The sequence below is a fragment of the Alosa alosa genome, chromosome 20, assembly GCF_017589495.1.
Source record: "Alosa alosa isolate M-15738 ecotype Scorff River chromosome 20, AALO_Geno_1.1, whole genome shotgun sequence".
NCBI classification, from domain to species: domain Eukaryota; kingdom Metazoa; phylum Chordata; class Actinopteri; order Clupeiformes; family Clupeidae; genus Alosa; species Alosa alosa.
Genome location: NC_063208.1, coordinates 10,366,924 through 10,390,592, shown reverse-complemented (window position 1 = coordinate 10,390,592; position 23,669 = coordinate 10,366,924). Strand labels below are relative to the sequence as shown.

The window sequence follows — 23,669 nt, the reverse complement described above, 5'->3', positions numbered from 1 at the left end:
CATTCAACAATTTCATTTGAAATTGAATTGAATACATTTCAAACAACAATTGCTTGAAATGATGTTGATACATCTTCTGGCAGTATTTAGCTGTGGTTGGTGTATGTATGCCATTTAAGCCAAGTGCACCCTGGGGGATTTCTCCTCATGAAATTCCTTCTAATATCACAATAGAGAGAAAGAGGTAGAGGGGGGGAGAGGGAAAACAGGAAGCAGTGGTATAGAAGTTCAAATGAGAGGGAAGCAAGTAGACTGATATATGGAGGAAAAACAAAGTGTAGCGGGGAGATGGATAGAGCAAGACTAAAACAGTGTTGATGAGTGCTCCAGCTGTGTACTGTGTCTGTCATTAGCACACTCCTCTCTCCCACTAGGACTTCACTGATTTAGCATTACTAATGCATAATGGAATAACACAACATTTCAAATTACAAAGACAACTCAACAGGAAAAAAAGACATTATTAAAAGTTTATTTCTTGGAAGATTGTATTTCTGACTGTTGATCAGTTGTTTTAACTGTTGTATCTCCAGGCTGTTTTTTTTTTTTTTATTTCTCTTGCGTGTTGGTCGGCTATTGATCCCAGTAAACGGGGGTTCTCTGACCTTTACACTCCTGATTGCTAAAGAATTTAATCTGAATCTTGAGCTACTTTAGCAAACACCTCCTTGGTATTCCACAACCTGCCAGTTACTGTTCGCAAGGCAAAAACATTGAGAAATGCCTTGAAATTTTCATTGCTTGGCCAGAATTCATCTTGAATCAACATTTTCATGGTCTCTCCATTTTCATTCAGTTATAGGCTGCTCCTTGCTCATTCATTTACATTCCAATTTGTACTCAACAAAAGGAGCAAAGTCTTTGACAAGAGCAGTATTTCATGTTGCAATTACAACCCCCAGGGAAATAAGCATCTATTTTGAAATGTTATCAGCAAGCTCTGGCAGACTGCATTGCCCACGTAGCATTAGTGTCCAAAACCACTGGCAAGTCATCTGTTTTCATTCGCACAAATGTATTTAGGCTAATGCTCTTTGTATTTATCAGAACCACAGCGCGCTTAGCTGCTGCATTCTAATGAAAGGGAAATTAATTATGCAAAACGGAATGATAAGGAAGCATTCTGGCTCTCCGTTGTGTGGCCTTGCTTTATTTGAATATTGGATATGTAGGCTCTCTTGCTGAAATCTTGCTATTGTCTTTGTGTGCACATGCAATGTCAAAATGTATTTATAAAACTCTGAATATTCACAAGTTTTCTCACTTCTTTGTCTAATGTCTAGGCATTCTATCTGACACATAGCCTACATGAAATTGTGACACTCTTTGATGAAAGTGCTTCACTTTTGGGCATTATTTCAAAGACCAGCAGACACACACAAAACTGACAAATGTACACAGTACAACACTCATATCAGAAGCCATGTTAAAGTGCCTGATATTGATGTCCTCCACAGAGTAAATAACGCATTATACAGGCACCATTATAAGCAGATTACATCTATTAGTTACTGCTGTGCTGCTCACAAATCGGCTGCCCACGGGAGACCAGAAAATCATTTTAAACTTCAATAAGTTACAAGCAGTGGCAAGCCACTCCATAATCCGCATGTTGCCCCAGGCAGCAATAAGCCCGAATGCAATTACGGAAACAGAAATTCAACACAGTAAACAAAAGAAATGTAAATCACGGCTAAGCGATAAAAAAATGGTAGAGAAAGGAAATGGAGAGACAGAAATAGCCTCCCCAAAGAGCGCTGTCTCTCTCTTGTTACTGCCACTTTGAAGATTGATGACACTGAGAGGTGTTTTAAGCGACTGTTCCACCAAAAAATGATGCTGCATCTGCACTTTGTCTATATACAGTATATTGCACATTTTACTTTCATGTGAATAAAAAGCATACATTTAGGGACCGATTGAAAGGTATTTTTCAATGAAAACAAACACGCAGGTCTGTGGGACGGCCAGACCTCAGAAAAAGTGGCCTGCAAGTTTGACAGCTTCCACATTTGTCCGGGTTTACCTTTGAATTTGACCCGACTCCCGTCAAAGGCGGTGGGCGGAAGCTTCACACTGATTGGTTGAGAGAGACTTGTGTTTGAGCACCGTCGTCTGTAAAAGGAAGCCCGACAGCATAGTATTTTGCTGGCTGTTCTGTCCTGTCTTGTATGGTAAGTTGATGCATATTTTAACCGATTAATTTACCTTTGAACGCCGGAACATTGAGCAGGCTCCAACATGGACAGATTACTTATTCCAAAAAACAAGACAGAACCTTATTCTGCATGCAGTTATTCCGTGTTGATTGTGACTATTCCCTCTACTGCAAGTTCCGCCTTGGAATGTAGCCTACCATTGGTCAGTTGCTCAATAACTCCTTTCTGACTGGGTGCTTCGTTTGCCTGTCTGAGAAAATACGGCAGTGCAGGAAGTCAGCTCGGGATGTGATGTGTTGGCATGTTAGTACTGATATTGCTCAAAGTGCTCCAGAGTACAGAAATGTCATTCAAACATGCATTATGCATGACGCTATTTTCCCATAAGTTAACTGGAATCTTTTTTTTGTTGTTGTTGGAATGCAATCTAAGCTATAATAATACAGGTTGCATTTGGAGGAGCTCTCATGTAGTATGTAGGCCATGCATTAGGCTACCACCAAATGAGCAAACAGGTGAAACAATGCATTAGCCATATAGAAAATTAAATGCATTTGGTTATGGAATTCCATGAATAGCCTAGTCTAGTGTTGTAGCCATATTCTAGCCTAAACAAATAAGTTACATGAAATGAACACAGCAAAGGTATATGAGTGATGAAAAAAGTGCAACTGGAATAACAATCTGTTTTCCCCATAATGTTGCAATATTTGTCTTGGCTTAGAGTGAGCCTAACTTTCAGAGTGAGTAGGCCTAGTCCATGTGCACCCATAGGCTACAGGGAAGGGAATTATTAGGCCTATTCATTTGGCATTGTTCGCCTAATTCGAGAGATGCACTTAACTTTAAAATCTAAAATATTAGTTTTAATGGCATGTATAGCCTAATCATATGTTCTGATGATGTCTTTACTTGCCAGTGCACATGGCTATTCATCATGACGTTTTCTGAACAATGTCACATGCTAGCAGTGACTGATAGCAGAAGATGTAGTTTCCATAATCTACTTCAGTGTTCTCTTCCTTCTTCTTCAGTGAACTATATTTCGGAATGACAACATGGTGTTATGAAAACATAAGGTCACTAAATTATTTTGTGTCATTTTTGTCTTCTCTGACATATCTTAATCATTCTTTTAAGAATTCGGTAAGAATAGCTTTCACTTAAAAGTTAATAATATTCAAAGAAAGGAAATTGATATACAACACATGAAACTCTGCAGAGAGGAGTGATATTATTCATAATTGCCACCACTCCAGTAATCACAGAATCCCGTGCTTCAAATCAGCTTGTCTTTTGCTGAATATTTTGTAATGGCTACTACAGATTGCAACCCAAGCCAATAAGGACCTATTTTAGTATTTACATGATTTTAGCTAATCACACAAATGCTGCCTTAAACAGTCAGATCAAAATGTTACCCTTAACTCCAAAAGGTTCAGTTTAGATGGCAGGTACCAGACGGTTTCTACACATATCCATAGGTTTAACCACAGAGAGGTCTTTTGTGTGTATCATGTATCAGCTTGTTATTTTATCTGTGGCAAAGAGAGCCTGTCTTATTAAGATTCTAGCCTTGTTCCTCGCAATACTATTCTCAATCAATAGTGCTGCTTTTGTTGAAGATTGGGGAAAAAGCTGGAGTGAGCCAAAGGGCACGGCTGTGTTTCTGATGATGTTTAAACCCCTCTGACCTATTCTCTCCGAGAGAAATCAAGCAGCGCCCCGCTGACCCGCCTCACTTCTGACTCATAAACCTATCTCTCAAGACCAGCAGGGCATCAGCATGCCCGACAGCTAGACCACAGACAGGCAGGCAGGAAGGCAGGAAGGCTGCTTAGCATTGAGAGAGGTGCGCGTCCACAGAGGTGTGGAGGTGAATACTGCATGGGACTAGCAAGCCTGCATCACAAGCAAGCCACTGCTTTTTTTAAAGGAGAAATTGCTCTAAGGCTTGATATTTCCTACGCTGCGTCGTGCATTTTTCATGAAATGTGGTGGATTAATAAGAGGCACATGTGCACGGAATAACTGAAAGACCACAGGGGAAGAAGATTAATAAATTACACAGTACAGGTTCATTAATGTGCAAGAGACACATCACAGTATAATCAGAGTCATATCAATAAGAGAGACATCAAATTTAAGCAGTAATTCATTTATTTGGATACTGCTATCCAGATATATACTGGACAGTTATTTGTCATAAAGAATGCTGGACTAATAAGAAAATAAATAGTGTAAGGTGAAAAGAGAGCAAGCTGATAGCGTAGATTGCTAAGGCTACTCTCATTGGCCCACTGGATACTTGATGTGATGTGGAAAAGTTATGGCATAAACGAAGTATAATCAGTTTATTAAGACATGATCACATACCGGTAGTCTTTCCTTGAAATCTCAGGTATGATGACCCAAAATATAAACCATAAAAACATAACATACAGTGTGAATCATAAAATCGACTATTCAATATCAGAATACGTAGGAATCCTCCTCAACTACAGCATCCCTCGATTATTCTAGACTGTTGTGCATGGTGAGCGATACGTTGCCTTCAAGGACACTGAGATCCATCTTTTTTTCCTTCTGGATAAGATTTTATTTGTTTTCATCAGCACTAGTTTGCAACATTTGAGATTATTTCTTTCACCTTGAAATATGTTCGGAGAGTGGGGAAAGAGAAGTGCAACTCTGCTTCCTTCACGGCGCATCCAATGTATTGAGCTGACGTTTCGGTCAGTCAGGCCTTTATCAGAGGCCTTGAAATATCTTAAAAGTTTGCAGAGTGCTAGGCCTATAGACTGGAATGAATTGATTTCGTGTTACCAGTGATGTAGATAAAGCTAAATATTGATATCTTATAACTTTTCCATAAGATGGCCATAGTATTGCTTTTGCCTTGATTTGACCAAGGTTTAGCAGAGTGTTCTTGACTTTCAAGTGTCTTTCAAATGTATCAACCGGATGATGTTTTTCTGGACTTCTGTAGGGGAAAGACATATCAACAGACAAATAATCTCTCAACAAATAGCCCCATGATAATGAGGGTACTCAGAAGCCTGTAAATGGATTGTTCAACTCTAAGCAATTTGCTGGTTGGTGCTGAGGCATGAAATCGTATTCTGACTAAAGGAATTTAAATGTCCAAAAGATTGACCACTGAGGAGGTTTTATGCCCGCTTGAAGGCATGAGTGGATTTTCAAGCACACCTCAATAATGCACCGGAGTGATTAAATTCACTGAAGCTCCTCGCCTCTCTTGGGATTATATGCTCACCATCTTTCTTTTTTTTGCTTTTAAGTGCAGTGATGTTTTCCATCCTTAATATCACATGCATACTTCATATATGATCCGTATATTCTCAGATGTATGCCTTGTAAATCAAAATATCTCATCAAATTTTGCATCACACTGGGAAATAATATTACCAGTATATAATTTATTATTATTATTATTATTATTAGTCGTAGTCGTAGTCGTCGTAGTAGTCGTAGTAGTAGTCGCAGTAGTAGTCGTAGTCGTATAATTATTTTTGAATAGTAGATAAAAATGGTAGAAAAGAAAAGTAAAGTGAACTAAGATATGGTAAATGATACAATTGCATGAATTGTAATCAAAATGTCTAGTTAGAAATAAACTAAAGGCATAACATAAAGGCATGTGTACATCTGAACTTAGAAACTCTATTGTTACCTGAACTCAGACAGCCTCTCCATAATTTACCTCTACACTCACTCCAACTAGACTATCTAGACTTTGGCCCAGCTGCACTCTGGCCTGCCTAGAAGGCATGTTTTATTTACTCTTGTTCCGTTTGTGTCTTCTCTTGGTGAGGAAACATGGGGAAGAAGGATGCAAGCACTGCTAAGCTGCCGGTCGATCAGTACCGCAAACAGATCGGTAAGTTTTAACTCTGGTGGACTGTGCCTCTTTCCTGGGGGTCAGAAATTCAGAAAGTGTACGCCGAGTTCATTAAAGTTTCATTCGTAAGAGAATTGCACTGCTTGTAGCCAAGGATTTTCACCTGACTTTTGCTGTGAATATGCTTGTTAGCGTAATTAATAACCGCTATGCTTCTGGAAAATGCTGTGGCCAGATAAGAAAGTCAAAGAGAGGGCTTTGAGTGTTGGCTAAGGGATGGGTCACTCACTTAATTGGATTTTTTTTCCTATGTGACTCAGTGTCACAAGATGTTAGACCTTCAAACTGATTAACCTTGAAAAGCAAATGCAATACTGCGGTCTTCAGCTCTAATTATCGTTCCCTTAATCGTGAAGAATCCTGCTGTGTAGTTTCTGATGTTCATTGTCATCATTTCTACTTTTGAAGATTTGTTCTCCTTTTTTTCCGTTTTGTCTTTATTTAACCATCAGAAACGTCTAACCAAGTCATGCTTCTCATTCATTCTGTCTGAGCTGTGTATATGTCTGTGTCTGTGTGTGTGTGTGTGTGTGTGTGTGTTGTGTGTGTGTGTCTGTGTTTGTGTGTGTGTGTGTGTCTGTGCGTGTGTGTTCTCTTAATAGGGTTTGCCGTGTGACTGAGAAAAGGTTAGTTGCCAGTGACATTACAAGGAAACCATGGAACTCAGTCACATGCCTGACAACTTCAATCTTGTTATCATGGTATTGTGATTGTACACCTGGAATTTGGTCAATAGAAGTGTGAGTTTAGCAGTAGTTTAGTAAGTTGGCAGGCTTATATAAGCATGATTTTCGAACATTTGAGTTGTTGTCTAACAAACATTAAGAATAGATTTGCTCAGAGACTGCTCTATTTTCTCTGGTTCCTTTTAATCTTGTGATCTTGTGATTGAGGGAATGATGACAATGCTGTGTGATAGCAACTCATGTGCAACCTATTATTACAACCATGTGAATTTCCCCTGATTACCCAATCCTGGTGTCTGACCATGTGGACAGTTCCATACGGATGTTCTCCCTTGCACTTTGTTGTGTGTTCTATCTGTCAGCTCATACACATGAAACAATGAGCCCACCCCCTGCTGTGTTCACTAAATCATGCAATCATACCACACACATCTGATTGATTTTCTGGCATATACTGTACATTATGACAGACAGTACAGTTCCCCCAGACAATGAAGTCTCCCACATGCTCTCAAATCTCTCTGTTTTCCCTCAAAAGAGTCTGAAACAGTCAATTTGAGCGAATCACTGTTTAACAAAAAAAGCCCAAAATAGCACATAGCATTTTTTTTTATCTTTTTAAAAGAAAAGAATGCACCTCCCCATCTGAAAAAAAAGTAATGGGAGTGTAATTTATCTGCTGTCAGGTTTGGGCATTTCACAAGCGAAGCTTTTGTGATGTCAGACCTCATCAGAGGCCTGCAGTTGACACACCGTCCTTAAATACTATCATTACACCTCGTAATGGACTGCAGGCTCACTTGAAAGGCTGGTGTGTGTGTGTGTGTGTGTGTGTGTGTGTGTGTGTGTGTGTGTGTATGGTCATTGTGCTTGAGTTATGATCAACTGAAAGGAGAGATGGAGAGAGTGAGTTAGAGAGAAAGAGGGATGAAGGGGAGAGGGAAGAGGTAGAGAAGTGGAGAGATGCTCTTTAGTGGTGTGAGACAATTATCCGGCCTGGAAAAACAAGCCGTCAAAGTGTTCTTTTCAGTTCTCTCTTATTTATTTGCATGCATTTTAGGCTGTGCTGTGTAAATGTGTATGTCTTTTTGACATACACACACACAGGCTTTAACATGTTAAAATATTTCCATAGTTTCGCTCTTCTGATTTGGAGAAACTTTTTCCCCCTTGTTGACGTGATGTAAGAGACAGGGGTCAAATGCCTGTGTTGTGGTGACCTGGTCTGGTGCCACTCTGGTGGTAGGCTACATGTCAGTGATTGGCGGCTGGCTCTGGGGGTCCTTGTTGGTACATGGTGTCTGCTGGCCCTGGCCGCAGAAGAGGGGAGCTGTCACCAACCTTTACCCACAGCCCTAGGGCTCAGTGGGGCAGATTTGTGCTGTCTTCCCAAATCACACATCACTCAGATTTGGGGTTTTGTGTTTTCTGTTTTAATTCGGCATAACAGTTCCCATAGGTCTGTCTGTCACACGGGGTCAGTCCTTAAGCTAAAGGACATCTCAGTTTACAACCAAAGACAAATAACAAGGCCTGACATTCGCACCCATGGCTCTGAGTCTTAAAAGATCGACTGGGTGAAAAAAGAAATCCTAGACTGATCTTCATTGTAAATCAGACTTGCGTTTTGCCCTGTAAGCCTCGACTCTTTTTTTTTTTCTCACTGTAGTTGTCTTAGTGGGAAAGGAAGCTGTATATTCTAAATGGCATACAGGAATGGCATTGAATGTTGAACTGTGTTAGGCGTTAAAGCTATCAGCGTTTCATTTTCTGTGTGGTGTTCAGGTGGTTTGTTCTGAAGTCATATTTAGGAAGGTGAACTCATGGCTGTGAGGTGGTGTGTGGACAAAGCTCAAGTTTTCTGTGTCGATCATGATGGAAATGGATTGTTTTCTGTGAGGCAAATATGAGCGCAGTCCCTCTCCACTGCGGTGATTTGCTGAGCTAGCTGCTAAGTGGGGATGAACAGGAGCATGGAAATAGATGGTAAGTGAGTTCGGTGGTGGGCGAGGTGAGACAGGGGCCCTTTGAAGTGAAATCGGCTGTGCCGTGTCTGAAAGGACACCCGCAGCACCATTGGAAGATTCTCCATGTGTTGCCAGTGGAGTGCACAATGTGACCGCGTACGGATGCGTTTCTTTTGTGCCCATCCAAAAGACAATGCAGCGGCCATGCTTTCACTGAAGGGGCCCCACAGTCCTCTATAGGTGCATAATTGCCACAGGTATCACATCTAATGTTGATTAATAAACCAAGGTTGGCCTTCTCTCTAAAGCTCTCTTGAATGGGGAATGAGGACTTTATAATAACTAACTAACTAACTGCAGAGATACTGGTGAAATAATGTCACTACGGGGAAGCATTGATATTATTTTTGTTATTGGTTGACTCAAACAGCTGTATGTGGTATTTGCTTGGTGCAGAATACTTCCTGGTTGCAGCATTTGACAGCTAGAGCGGGATACAGGTTTTGGTGTTTTCATACGTGTACAATCAGTGTGTTTACAGTAAAAGAACTGCGACTTGCCTATCAAAAGGTACGAAATTCAGCACTCCATTGTTGTGTGCTGCAATGCACAAATTCACGATACAATAAGCAAATAAGCTTTCATTCATTCCCTGTTGATCCTGCAGTATGGGCTGAGAGTATGAGGAAGATCCGGAGGGATAACTTCAACCCTAGCAAAAACACAGGTTTGTAGTAGGCATTTTAGGCCTCTACTACACTACACCGAATCGGATTCGATACGGAGTTCCGGATCAAATCCGATCTGCGTCCACAAACACTGTAGCCTATCAGTTTGGGAAGCCTTAAAAATCCTTGAAAATCATGACAAATGCATAGTCAATAAGTATGGATGCAAGGGAATAAATAACCATCAGATAATCTGAAAACTGGAGGAAAATGGGATGTTTGCCAAGTTTAGGCTACTGCCTGGGTGCAAAAGACAGACATTAATGTCACTGATGTGACAGTGGGGATGATCTATTCTGCGTGTATGTCTACATGTCCATACTACTTCATGCATCAGGAGTGGGTCCAAGGAATAGTACTTGAAGAGCTAACATGGCATGAAGAGAGCTAAACAAAGAATATCCAGACTAAATCCCACAATTACACTCCAGCCACACAGTCAACAGACTAAACCTATTGTGTTATCCTTGGTTTGCGGAGGAGTTGGCCTGATGAATTGTAGATGGCTTTTTCTAGGATCTGGCTCAATACTGACTCAGAAACTAAACTCATGCACTCCCTTGAACCCACGGGAACAAGAGTCAGTGCAAACAGCAAGGATACGAAACCTCTCGGTATAAAGAATTAATCGACACACTCTGTGTAATTACTTTGATTTCCTGACAGTTTAACTATTCATTTGGAACAGATGGTGGAGTCTGTTTTTGCTGTGTGTATTTACTCTGCAAGAAGAGGTTTATGGAAAATACGACATGCACCTAATTTTTCCCTGCTGACTGTGAGCAGAATGGGGTTTTGCATGTCTGCCGCTTGTAAAGGAAGCACAGGTGTGGCTCCTAAACGTAGTAAACCTGTAGCGTGAATGTTGAGCATAATGTACCACCCATCAAAACGTGAGCGGAACAAACAACTGAGCCATTTAAAGATTGATAAAGAATCCAAGAACAACTACCAGCTGTAGTTTTCAACATTTAGGTATTCTAAGAACGTCTTAGAGTTGCAGTTTTTCTCTCAAAACGGTAGATAACACTTGTCTGGAGCTTTGAAGCTGAAGTAATGCAACGGTTTCCCTTTTACCTCATTCTCATTTTTTATGAAACTGAGAAACAAAGTGTTGTTTCAGACGTTCTTTTTACAACGTGTGGTGCAGGCGATGTTCTGAAAGCAAGACTGCACTTTTGAGAGACCTTAAAATAAATTACTTGTGTTTGGACACTGAGTATCCCGGTTATTACTGTATCAGGTTTTTACATTTTCCAATTTTGTGTTTGTGCATATAAACATCATATCCCAATTTCAGAATCCCAGATAAGCCCTTATGCTGGTTTTGATAGATGTGGTTATGCTAGTTGGAGTACTGGAGCTGGAGATATTAGCCCTTGAAGGAGTACCGTCACACCGGTGTGATGGGAATGTTGGGAAATGAACGTTCTAAAGAATATCTGGGTTCATTGAATTCAACATAGGATTTTAGAACCTTCAATTGTTGCGGAATCTTATGTTAGAATGTTCAAAAACCTACACCTTTTAAGGGTTAGTAACCAGGTTTGTCTGTGTTCATGTGCCTCTGTGTGCACCATATCCTGAATACGATCAAAATCTGGAGGAGCCTCATTACAGGGATATTGGAGTGCATGTAAAAACAGTCAATAATGCACTGAAAATTAATCTGATTTGAGATTCACTCTGAGCAATTAGAGGTTAGAAGTAATAGAGGTGAGGTCCAACATTAGAAAAGGGGCTTTAACACTAAGATAGATAGATAGATAGATAGATAGATAGACACACACACACACACACACATACACACACACATACATACATACATACATACATACATACATACATACATACATACATACATACATACATACATACTTTATTGCTTCCCAAGGGGAAATTCAAGCTATGTGGCTAAAACAAAACCATCCTTGAGCATGTCTGTCTAGATGTTCCTTCTCAAAAAGAGGTAAAGAGTAAAAACCGATCTACATGAGTTCTATTAGACTGAGTGCTGCTTAGCTGAGAGAGTAGTGTGTGAGACAGTGGCTGTCCTCTGTAATGAGTGTCTGTCCTCTGTGGTGCTGTGTGAGTGCGAGCAGCTTTGGCTCTGATAGCGGCAGGCGGCAGCTCCTCTCCTCTCCTCTCTCCCAATGGGGGCACCGTATGGTGGGAGAGGCAGCTACCTCCCTGAGGAGAGGTCAGTGTCTCGCATCCCTGTCTGTCTGGAGGAAAGCTTCCTTTCTCTCTCTCTCTCTCTCTCTCTCTCTCTCTCTCTCTCTCTCTCTCTCATATAACTCCCTCTCCCTCTCTCTCATAACTCCCTCTCCCTCCCTCTCTCTCATAACTCCCTCTCCCTCTCTCTCTTTTACTCTCTCTCTCTCTCTCTCTCCCTCTCCCTCTCTCTCTTTTACTCACCCTCTCTCTCTCTCTCTCTCTTACACTCACTCACTACCTCTTTCTGTCTCTCTCTTTTAGAGTGGTGATGGGTTGAAATATTCACTTTCTCTCTTTCTCTCTCTCTCTCTCTCTTTCTCTCTAACTCCCTCTCCCTCTCTTTTTTTACTCTCTCTCTCTCTAATATCTCCCTATATATCTCTTTTACTCACCCTCTCTCTCTCTCTCTCTCTTACACTCACTCACTACCTCTTTCTGTCTCTCTCTTTTAGAGTGGTGATGGGTTGAAATATTCACTTTCTCTCTTTCTCTCTCTTTCTCTCTTTCTCTCTCTCTCGGTCTGTCTCAGTGCTCCATGCAAATGGGGCTTAATTAGGCAGGAGTTGCACTTGAAGTGGCCCCTCTCGTGTCGACAGCACTCCGGGAGACCTTGAGTCCGACCCCGAGCCCGCCACACTCACCAAGGACAACCCCCCTCCGCCTGCCTCCAAGCTGTTGCCTCCTGCACTTTTTCCCTCTTTCTTCTTCGTCTGTTTGTTTCTAATTAGACAGACCTCCCCCCACACACACACACACACACAATTTTTCTCGTTGCCAGGTGGTGGAGTTAGCTTGTAGGTTGATGCCACAGAGATGTGAATTGTAAACCAACTCTCCGGTGAACTCAAACTAGTCACTTGGCTATGCAGATTGCCATATATTCTGTGTGTGTGTGTGTGGATAAGGATAAGCTTCCATTTCAAAACCATTTATGTTGTTTTCGAGTCTATGAGGGATGTAAATTAAGCCAAATATACCCAGGCGTAAGTTAAAAGCGGATTTATGTTGAAGGGAGGCATTTATACGAAGGGAGTACACGTTAATAACTTATTAATGCGCTTTCAAAAAGCCACACGCATCCTTTCCTGGAAACACTCCGCCATCTCTCACAAAATTAAACCCAATTAAGAGGTCTAAATGCAGACAAATCTATTCCAAATCTCACAGTGTGTTTTAACAAAATGCATTAGCCTAATGATGCCTAATCAAGAATTAATGAACACCGCCGTAAGTATACAGTGATTATTTAAAAGCATTCTTTAAGATAATCTAAAGGTCACTCTCAGTGTGGAGTGGTTGTATTAAAGCTGAACTAGTAATTAATAACTACCTTGATATGTAAACAGAAAAAAAACGATGTAAAGTGAAAAGTGCCCTTGAAACAGTCCTTGCATTTGAACTGCGCTGAGGACATCTCTGTGCTTCTGTTTCAGGGAAGCAAGATTACAAGAAGACCAAAGTTGCTCTAAAGGCCACGAGACTGAAGGCTGAGGCCAAGAAGAGCGCGCCAGGGGTCCGGGTGAGTTGACCACTTCCTCTCCTCTCCCCTCCTCTTCTCTTTCCAACTCATTGTCTTCTCAATCCTTCCTGATTTCACTCATTCGTCCCTTGCACAGGTATCATATCATTCTCTTCATGTAGAGGTTAGAAGAGATATCAACACTGCGTGCCTGTCTGTAGTGCTCTATGTTTGTGTGAGTGCATGTGCGTGTGTGTGCATCCCAATAACTGTGAGGATCCTCCGTGCCAGTAACGTTGACAGGATTGTAAACAGAACAGTTTTGTTTTTTTCTTCCTCTGTAAGATCGGTGTCCAATGTGAATGCTCAGCAGACACACACACACACAGACACACACACACACACACACACACACACACACACTACTACCAGGCCTCCGGTTCTCCATAAGCATCCACATAGCGCCGGCTATTCAGGCAGAAATCATGAAAAACACTTCACCTGATTGTTGTTGTTTTTTTCTCTCGCTACACAAGTTTCCTTTTGATATAGTTTTTTATGAAGTGAATACATTTGTATGATTTCTTTTCCAACCGAGTCAAATTGATGTGGTATGGATATAAGTTATATAGAAGTGCAGTGGACATTTTGACAAACCGCTAAAACCTCACCAAACTGGAGCCTAATGGCGCTGTAACTGTGACTTGGTCAGAAAATGGCATTAGTGAAGGTTAATTATGTTAAGTCATTTGGAGGGTCCCATATTTAGGCACTCTTTTTTCAAAATACTTTGGCCTCATTACGAATTTCTTTAATCCAATTAAGGAGGCTTATATCTTAAAATATTGATATTCCACATGAATTATGCATCAGTATGGCAGTTGAAAGAGGGGATTTTAAAGATCGGTCTAAACGCCCGTTTGGGATGGAGCTAAAAAGGCAATTATGTCCCAGAACCCAAATCTCATTAGTAAATTATAAATCCCTAAATTTTAAGTCTCCTGCATCGAACTTTGTGTGGAGTAGCCTTTGGGTGGACAGAGATGGGTTGGAACATGTTGTTGTTTACTAGTAACTCTGCAGGTCTGTATTGACTGGTGACATTGATCGGTTTTGTGGGGGTGCGGGCGTCTCCGCTTGTGTTTGTGTGTGTGTGTCTGGCTGTGTGTGTTGTGCTGCGCGGATGGATGCTCTGACCTCCACTCCTCTCCGGGGCTGCTGAGTGGAGGGCTGGCCCCCGGCCCAGCTAGCAATGCTTTTCTCCGGGCTGTCACAGCGAGCAGGTGCTCATATGGTGTGCTTGGACTTCTCTGCCCTCTGTGCTTCCGCAGGGTGGTTGTTGTGGTTTGGGTTTTTGAGCCGGGCTCGACAAGGCTTTCCCTTCATGTCCTCTCTCTTTCTCTTTCTCTCTCTCTCTCTCTATCTATCTATCTATCTATCTCTCTATCTATCTATCTATCTATCTATCTATCTATCATCTATCTCTATCTATCTATCTATCTCTATCTATCTATCTATCTATCTATCTCTCTCTCTCTCCTCTCTCTCTCTTTCCTCCCTCTCCCTCCCTCTCTCTCTCTCTCTCTTTCTCTCCCCTCTCTCTCTCTCTCTTTCTCTCCCTCTCTCTCTCTCTCCCTCTCCATGTGTTTGTGCTGGGGTGGTTGAGAGTGGCTGTGCACCGGGCACAGCTGTGGCTGGCATCTCTCAGAGGAGAGGAGGCATGCAGCAGTGGTCCATCCATCGCTTGGCCACTGTGCGCCGTGCCCGGGTGGATTGGCACCGGAGCCCCACGCCAGCTGCTGTTCGCCACGTGGTGACCAGTTGGTGCGCCGAGAGGCTGACGCTTGGCAGGGAGTATTGGGGAATGAGGCCACCTGCTGTGGGCACCCCCACAGAACCCCCCTTTGCCTCCCCTGGTGCCCCTCTCAGAGGATGGCACGGCCCAGCTCGGCCCGGCTCAGACTGGCACAGAGGGTGGACGCCAGCGGGCTGGCAGCCTGGCACATGCAGGAAAAACAAAATCTAATCAGAATTCTGCACAGATGAGCTAGACACACCCCAAAGGCTTTTTTGCCAACCATTCTGAATTCCTATACATTGAGAAATAATGGGGTCTGACACAGTATAATCATACACAGTGTTTGTCCGGTTGTGTGGTCTGCGCACCGCTGTTTGTATAGAGACATATCTATATGCTGTGCCCAATGGTCAGTCCAAGTGCTACATTCTTAGGGGGCATAAAACAAACTTTCATGTCAGTATGGATTGAAGTGGAGTTGCCTTCATGTAGAGTCCATCAGTCTTGTGATGACCAGATGAGGCCTGATGAGATCGTGCGGTCTGGACACTGATGTGGAGCGCTGCGGTCAGCCTGCCAGTCCGCTGCCGCTCTGCTGTGTTTGGCCCTCAGCAACGTGTTTATGACTCTCATTCACACCTCTGTGCTTGCTGAGAGCCAAGTTGGTTACACACACACACACACACACACACACACACACACACACACTCACACTTGGGCACAAACATGCAGACAGACCGTACATACACATTTAACATTATGAACATAGCATACCATGACGCACACACACACACACACACACACACCCACACTTAGGCACAAATATGCAGACAGACCATACACATTTAAAATGATGAACATAGCATAGTATGACATAGCACACACACACACACACACACAAACACACAATTTTTGGGAGAGCGGTCATCTGGAAGACACACCACCCACCCTGGCCCAACACTGAGCAGTCCTGTCAACAGTTGCTGAACTTAAGTGGGTAAAAACCCTGGAGTACTCTCAACGCTGTGTGTGTGTGTGTGTGTGTGTGTGTGTGTGTGTGTGTGTGTGTGCTATGTCAATCATGTGTACAGTATGTATGGTCTGTCTGCATGTTACTGGCCAAGTGTGTGTGTGTGTGTGTGAGAGAGAGAGAAAATTCAAGTTTTTGTGTGGGTTTGTGCCTGCGCACACACTAGAATTGCCCCTGAATCACTGGTGTGTGTGTGTGTGTGTGTGTGTGTGTCTGTGTGTGTGCGCGCATACACTCGCGCATGTTTGTGTTACGACTCTCCCAGGCTCAGCAGCCTCTGGGATTTCTGACAGATTTGCTGCAATGTTAATGAGTGTCACAGGAAATACCAATAAATGCTTAGACTGTGAGAACAAAGGAAAGGGAACACAAGGAGAGATCTACAGTGTGTGCTCAGCATGTTATGATGTGCATACTGTACGTACCCGCCATATGCAGAGAGATGAATGTGCACTATGGGATTTAGGGGGTTTTCTTTGTACATTTAGTTTTTTTTTTTCATATTTTTTGTGAGGTTTTATGTTTCTTTTCTTTGTTTTATGATATGTTTATGTGTGTACGTATGTGTTTATATTGCCTAGCATATGTTTGTGCGGTGTGCTTGTATGTTTTTGAGTGTGGCATTTGTGTTCTGAGTTTCTGTGTTTGGAGTTTGGTCATAATAATGTGTTTACTGTGTGTGTGTGTGTGTGTGTGTGTTGATGTGTTGGTGTGTTGGTGTGTGCTGAGAAAATTGGGGACTGGCTTCCAGCACGCCACAGCTGCTGCCTGGGAGCCAGATGATTCATTTGGGTGCCTTCCAGAACCCTCCATCAGAATGTGGCAGGGAAACGGCCTGACGCCACTCTCATCCTCAACACAGAACTGGGGCTCCACTGAGTCACATCTGCCACAGTGGTGCCCAGCGCCATCTTTAAACCAATGCCCATCTCCATGCCAGGCCCCCAGAGTTCAGCTTTTAAGAGCAAATCAGAGAGACAGTTAGTGGTGATGTGCCCAGACAAACTCCTCCGAATGCACAGGGGACATATCGAGTTTTGTGGGAGAACATACTTCACTTTCATATGTTTGGAAATATGAAGACAACAACAGTGTTTTATCAGAAAGAAAATTCAAAACAAACAAATTATATAACCTCACCCACACACACACACACACACACACACACACACACACACACATATGTACATACACACATACCCATGCAGATAACACACACCCACACACACCCACACACACACATATCCATACACACTCCATAGTCCTGCTAAATAGAAAAGCAAATCATCTCTGGGTGCCCTGGCAATAATAATATATGAAACTGAAGTGCGTGAAATTTAAAAGTTTTCCAATTAAGGGGCGACTTAAGCTGTTTGGTGCCTGGCTGGGACAAGATTAATGCGAGGGGCAGCGTTGGCTAATGAGGATGTACACACTGATGACGGCTGCTCCAGCCTGTACACAGATAGTCATGGCCGTCGTGGTGCGCTTTAATAGCCCCCCCTTCAATTTATCAGCCAGAATTATTATTAGCTGTGTTTGTTGGGAGCCTTATCGCGTGGAGGCTTCAGGCTCTGAGGCGAAATTGTGTGTCTCCTGTTTGATGTGTGTGTGGGTCTGTGTGTGTGTGTGTGTGTGTGTGTGAACAAACTCCATTGCTCTGTTTAATAGCTCCTCTCCTGTCTTCTTTATTTCTCTTCATCATTTTTTGCCATTTTATGTGTGTTAAATGGGCCTTTGCGTTTTGCCTTCTTTCCAACTCATTCTTTATAGTTTTGTAGCTTTAGGACTGTTTTTCGTCTGCACAGTCTACTGACTGAGGTCAAGGCATAAAGGCAGGTATTCTGTGTTTTCTCTTCAAGGGTTGACTAAGGTAGCATAACGCAATGTCTTGCTATATTTCAAGTATAAACAATGAAATTTAATTTACCCTGCCTGCATACCTAATCTCTTATCATTGTCTTTAACATTTCTATATTTTTTTTTTTATTTGTATGTTTTTGAAACCTTTTCTTACAAGTGCCATGGTTTAAAAAAAGAAATCAAAACAGCAACTGTTGTTTGTTTACAATGTAAACCAGTGATGAGCTAAATTGTTTTTGTTTTGTTTTAATCAATGCATTTGTTTTGAAAACAGAGTAGAGTCATTTTCTATATAAATAAAGTGAATGATGATCAAGTTCTCCCACAGAAGAGGTATCCTTGATTTCTATCATCAGTTAAACATGGCCATTCCCTGATGCCCAAAAACTTGCAAGGTGGTTCTTTGACCTCATGGTCAACTACACATCTCCCTCTCAGAGAAGAGCCATGGAGAAAATTCTGCAACATATTGATTGTGATGTTGTGATTCAATAATCCATTGTTTACTTTGTGCCATGCATGGCTAACCTTCCCAGGAGAGCAGAATAGCATTATGTAAATTAAAGATGCGTGGGCGCTTGTAAGACTTAATCAGAAGCCAGCCAAGGCCACTCAACAAGCTTGTGTGGGAACTCTAGGCATTCTAAAACAGGCGAAATCATTCTTCAACCATGCAGCGTGCTCTCAATGCACACTCACTCCAAACAAGCACCTTAAGCACTTTAGATTTGATTACAAAGTTTGATAATGACTTGTCAAGGCAAAGACCAATGCCTTGGTTAAATACATGAGTGCTCTTAATGAAATCTGAAGTTGATGAGGATTGTTATTCTACACAATAGGCAATGAATAGCAATTTGAACAAATCTAATTGAAAGCTGAGTGTCACCCCACTTCTCCAGACATCATCAGTGCAGTTTCATCATTAGCTGCCATAAAACTCCTCGTTAGAAATAAAGATGTTTTTTGGGACATTAAGTTCTGTGCAGTCCATTGCATCAAGCTTTTTTCTGTGAGGGAAGTGAGGGAGTGGGCGCCATCCTCATGGTTAATCAGAAAAAAAAAATGCTCCTATTTGTTTCAATCAGCGGTTTTCTCCCAGACATGATATCATGACTCTTTTTCAATGTCTCCCTTTTTGTCTCTCTGGTTCCTTCTCAGGACATCCTACTGGTTGTTGTGGCGATCCTGGTGTTCCTGCTTTGCGTCTATGCATTCTTCTACCTGAACCTGAGCACAGAACTGGACATGGATGTGGACGTAGACTAAAGGAGGTCTTAGTGCAGTGCTCATCGGTGTGCTGCCCGCATGTGGCTGGTGACCAGTGGACCACCAACCTGCAGAGGCTCTTGGGTCGCCACGGTGACCACTGTGACCAAGCTCATTTCTCTACAGTATCTGTGGAGTGTGTTTGCACTCCTTTACAACCACTGTGTGAGATGTCTAAAGAAGGCACATGAAGCAAAACGCAAAAAGCCTGCAGCCTATTAAGGGCGTGTTTCCAACACAGACATGACAAACTGTGTGTGAGGATCTCCTGTTAAAAAAAAAAAAATCATGAAATTCACTTTAAATTGCCTTGCTCAGAGATTATATTCTATTATTCACTGTTAAAGATTTGTTACTTATTTTGTTTGAACTCAAGTCTCATTGTTTTGAATTTTCTTTTGAAACTTGTTTCAAATGTAAACTGATTGTGATTTGTTTTCTATCTCCATGTTTCTTTTTTTAATAAATATTGAAGGATTTGTAAAGTTCTCTGCAATATATGAAATTTCTCGGTATAATGAAAGGACATTCTTTTCAAAGCGCACATTTCATTTCAATTCATTGTCTGCTGTCCTTCACAAGACGTCATCTACAGCTAAGGTGGAGGGGGATGTACTCAAACCACGTCTCCCTCCATCACACTCTGTCTAACTTCTAGAAATCTCTGTGTTTTAATTTTGATCCGTACGTGCATCCGTTCATCATGCAGGGGAATCACACCGACAGCATTCCCGTGCCGTGCTGTCTGCTTACACACGCCTCCGATCACGGCTTTGGAGATTAAGAGTCGCCTGCCTCTGATTGGGTCTGTGTCTGGAATACTCAAGTGCCCGCTACCTCACGTTAAATCCCCCCACCCCATCCATGCACAGAGCATTCTTCAACACCACAGAAATGATTAGCATGGCAAATACCATCTCCTCGCTCCGTTCGCTTTGTGTTTTGCTCCATGAAACTTGAATTTCCCCTAGGGATCAATAAAGTATCTATCTATCTATCTATCTATCTATGAAAGGCCAAAGGGATCAGGGAAACAGGGAAAGGGCCCTGCATGAAAGAGCGCTAGGAAATGAGTAGGACCTTGGTGGGTGACTGCAGTGGAATGCTTGGTTTTGTATGTGTGTGGCCTGAATGTGCCACAAAACATGTAGGAATTCTAAGCGGCTGTTACCTTGAGCTTTGTATGGTGTGTGTGTGTGTGTGTGTGTGTGTGTGCAGCTCTGGCATGTTACAAAAAAAATGATAAAATTGTTAGTACTCTGACCTTGCCATAGAAAGCCCTCCTCTAAACCAATCTCCATTTCTCTCTCCCTTTCTCCCTACAGTTAAACTCTCTTAACTCTATAGTCTCTTTCTCCCTACAGTTAAACTCGCTTAACTCTTTAGTCTCATTCTCCCTACAGTCTTTAGTCTCTTTCTCCCTACAGTTAAACTCTCTTAACTCTTTAGTCTCTTTCTCCCTACAGTTAAACTCTCTTAACTCTTTAGTCTCTTTCTCCCTACAGTTAAACTCTCTTAACTCTTTAGTCTCCTTTCTTCCTCCCTCTACATCTGCCACCTCCACTTTCCCCCATTCACACTCATTTCTTTTACTCTATTTTCTAAAATTATTCACCCCTTTTTCACACACACACACACACACACAAACTTACTTAGTCTTCATGAAGTTGTTATTTCTTTGTCGTACAGTCTTTTATCTCCAGCAGTGCATCCTTTGATTTCTGACAACTGGAATTACAGAATAGAATACAAAATGTTGAATGAACAGTTGATTGTAAATTCAAGTCGCCTTTGCAATGTTAACAAGGCACTATAGTAAAAATTATTTTACTGAATATTATGAGATGGCTGCCTATGTTCTGATAATAATCACAGCTCAACCTTAATTCTGACATTGGTTTTATACAAGCATTTAGACAAGAATGTAAATTATATGCTGTTTGTACAGATATTAGTATTGTTGGTACTCTTAGGCTCAGCACAATATACTATGCATAACAAACTGGATGCCCAGAGAAGCATTGTGTGTGTGTGTGTGTGTATGTGTGTGTGTGTGTAGGGTAGGGTTGCCAACCGTTCCGTAAGGAATTGTCCTGTATTTGAAAGGAAAAAGATGTGTTCCGTATTGGACTGATATGGAACGCATTTTGTTCTGTATAATTGAGAATCAACTCAGTGCAAATCCATGACAGATCAGTATAATAAGCTAGACTATGAATGAAGAATGCACGATTCGTATGAGATACAAGGAAAACCTTGCTGCTGTCATTTATCCCTCTCGGTTTGTCTGTCATCACTATCCCAACAGACAATGCATTTCTAGTTTGAGACACTGCGATGCACACAATTTAGTAAATAGTGCACTCATTTTAGTGCACTCATTTCACAAAATTTAGTAAATAGTGCACTCATTTTAGTGCACTTATTTCACACATTTTAGTAAATAGTGCACTCATTTTAGTGCACTCATTCCCCCCGTGGTGGGCATTTTCATATGAGAAAGTTGCCAACCCTATGTGTGTGTGTGTGTGTGTGTGTGTGTTGTTTGCCTCTGTGTGTGTATGTGGACACTCCTCTGCTCAAGGATGCAGCTGGGAGGCAGTGTCATACACTCGTCCCCATGTTAATTACACAACAGGTGGCCAGCAGCATGCAAGCTGTGTAAGTTGAGCCTTGTACACACACACACAGACACATACACACACACATGCACACACACACACATACAGTACATACAGTGGTGTTTGCCTAAACACATAATAGATTAACCTGTTTTTGAATTCTCACATTTTTGTAGAATTTTTTCCCCCTACAAGAGACATTTTTATGAGATATTGTCATCTCGGATTGAGAGTAGCTATATTGAATGACTGCATCTCTATACCATTCTAAGAACATGCATTTACTAGACAAGTGAATTGAACAGCGACTACCAGAACCCTATTTAATATCATCCGTGCGGTAGCCTTGAAAGCTCTAATGGCGCACTGCGAAGTTACCATTTCATCTCCACTGCTCATCCTCTCTCGCTCCTCTCCTCGACTCTTGGCTGCCTTTGTTGACAGTCAGCGACTGCTTGCTTAGCACATTGATCTATTATACTTCGCTGCCTCGCCACCCGAATTGATTGCACTCAGCTCAGCTGCAACAATAATAGCCACGTTCCGTCGGTGTGATCCGAGGCTGGAAGAGTAATTAATGGAGGTCGCAAAAAGGTCCTGCGACCTTGACTACCGTGGTGCCCCAGAGATGAGGGCTAATTGGAAGTGATCTATTGAGTTTTATTTCCATGTATTCACATGGAGATTAATCAGCGGGCTAAGCGGCTTGTTCATGACCTGGGCCGAACGGCGGACGGCCGGTCGAAACTCACTCTTTTGGGAGAGCCTTTCTTTCCGGGTGGTGGGATGGTCGGGGCCATAGCGGACTGAGATTGCCTCATTAGTCATGTGAAGTGTGTCACACAGAGTAATTATGTCTGCTCACCAGTCCACTCTTTTACCGTGAGGGATTCCCACACACGTGTACACACACACACACACAAACACACACACATGTGTACACACACACACACAAACACACACACATATGTACACACACACACACACACACACACACACACACACATACACACACACACACACACAACACACAAATACGTACACACACAAACACGTACACACATACACACACACACACACACAAACACGTACACACACACCCACACGTATACACAGAGACACACAGACACCCACACACCCACACGTATACACAGAGACACACACAGAGACACACACACACACAAACACATACACACACACAAACACGTACACACACACTCACACGTATACACCAAGACACATACACACACACACCCACACACACACACACACACACTCATGAAGTCCAACTCCCCCTCACAAATACTCAGTTGCTTGTGTGCCTATGCCCTAATCACAGACACTAGAGCAGGCACAGTAGTGGTGGTAATAGAGAGCAGAACTTGGGCTCTGCACCAGTGCGTCAGCCAGAGCTTAGCCAGCAACATAAACAAACGTGTTCAGAGCGTTGCACATCGTGGGCATAGCATGTGTTTTCTTTTAATTACGGACTGTTGAAACTGGCTACATGGCCCCAGTGCAGACTTGGCAGCTTTGTGTGTGCGTTGTGCTCCACTGTTCTCTCCTGTACCTGCATAATGTTCCTTTATATCGTAATTATGCCCACTGTATACAGTAACTGGGTAGTAGTGGAGAAAATGTGCGTATGATTTATGGTTTAGCACAAACTGCTTCTGTGCTCAATTCAATACGCAGGCAGCTTTATGTCTGGTTTATTTTGCACAAACTTCATCCCCTCCCACACCCCAACACACCCACCAGCCACCACCCCCCACAAACTACATCCCCTCCCACACCCCAACACACCCACCAGCCACCGCCCCCCACAAACTACATCCCCTCCCACACCCCAACACACCCACCAGCCACCACCCCCCACAAACTACATCCCCTCCCACACCCCAACACACCCACCAGCCACCACCATTTTCTTTTTATTTTTCACCATGT

General features: G+C 42.4%; 1 protein-coding gene across 2 annotated transcripts; it reads left to right on the top strand.

The window, feature by feature from the left end:
• Positions 1–2,071: 2,071 nt before the first annotated feature.
• Positions 2,072–19,586, top strand: triqk (triple QxxK/R motif containing). Of its 2 annotated transcripts, none has more exons than XM_048229896.1 (4): positions 2,072–2,174; positions 5,995–6,060; positions 13,113–13,198; positions 18,991–19,586. In XM_048229896.1, the coding sequence occupies exons 2-4, from the start codon at positions 6,000–6,002 to the stop codon at positions 19,096–19,098; spliced, it is 255 nt and encodes an 84-aa protein (XP_048085853.1). In that variant the 5' UTR covers positions 2,072–2,174; positions 5,995–5,999; the 3' UTR covers positions 19,099–19,586. The 2 variants fall into 2 exon arrangements, with proteins under 2 accessions (XP_048085853.1, XP_048085854.1); XM_048229897.1 differs by having other exon boundaries at positions 2,073–2,174; positions 5,990–6,060.
• The last annotated feature ends 4,083 nt before the right edge of the window (positions 19,587–23,669 follow it).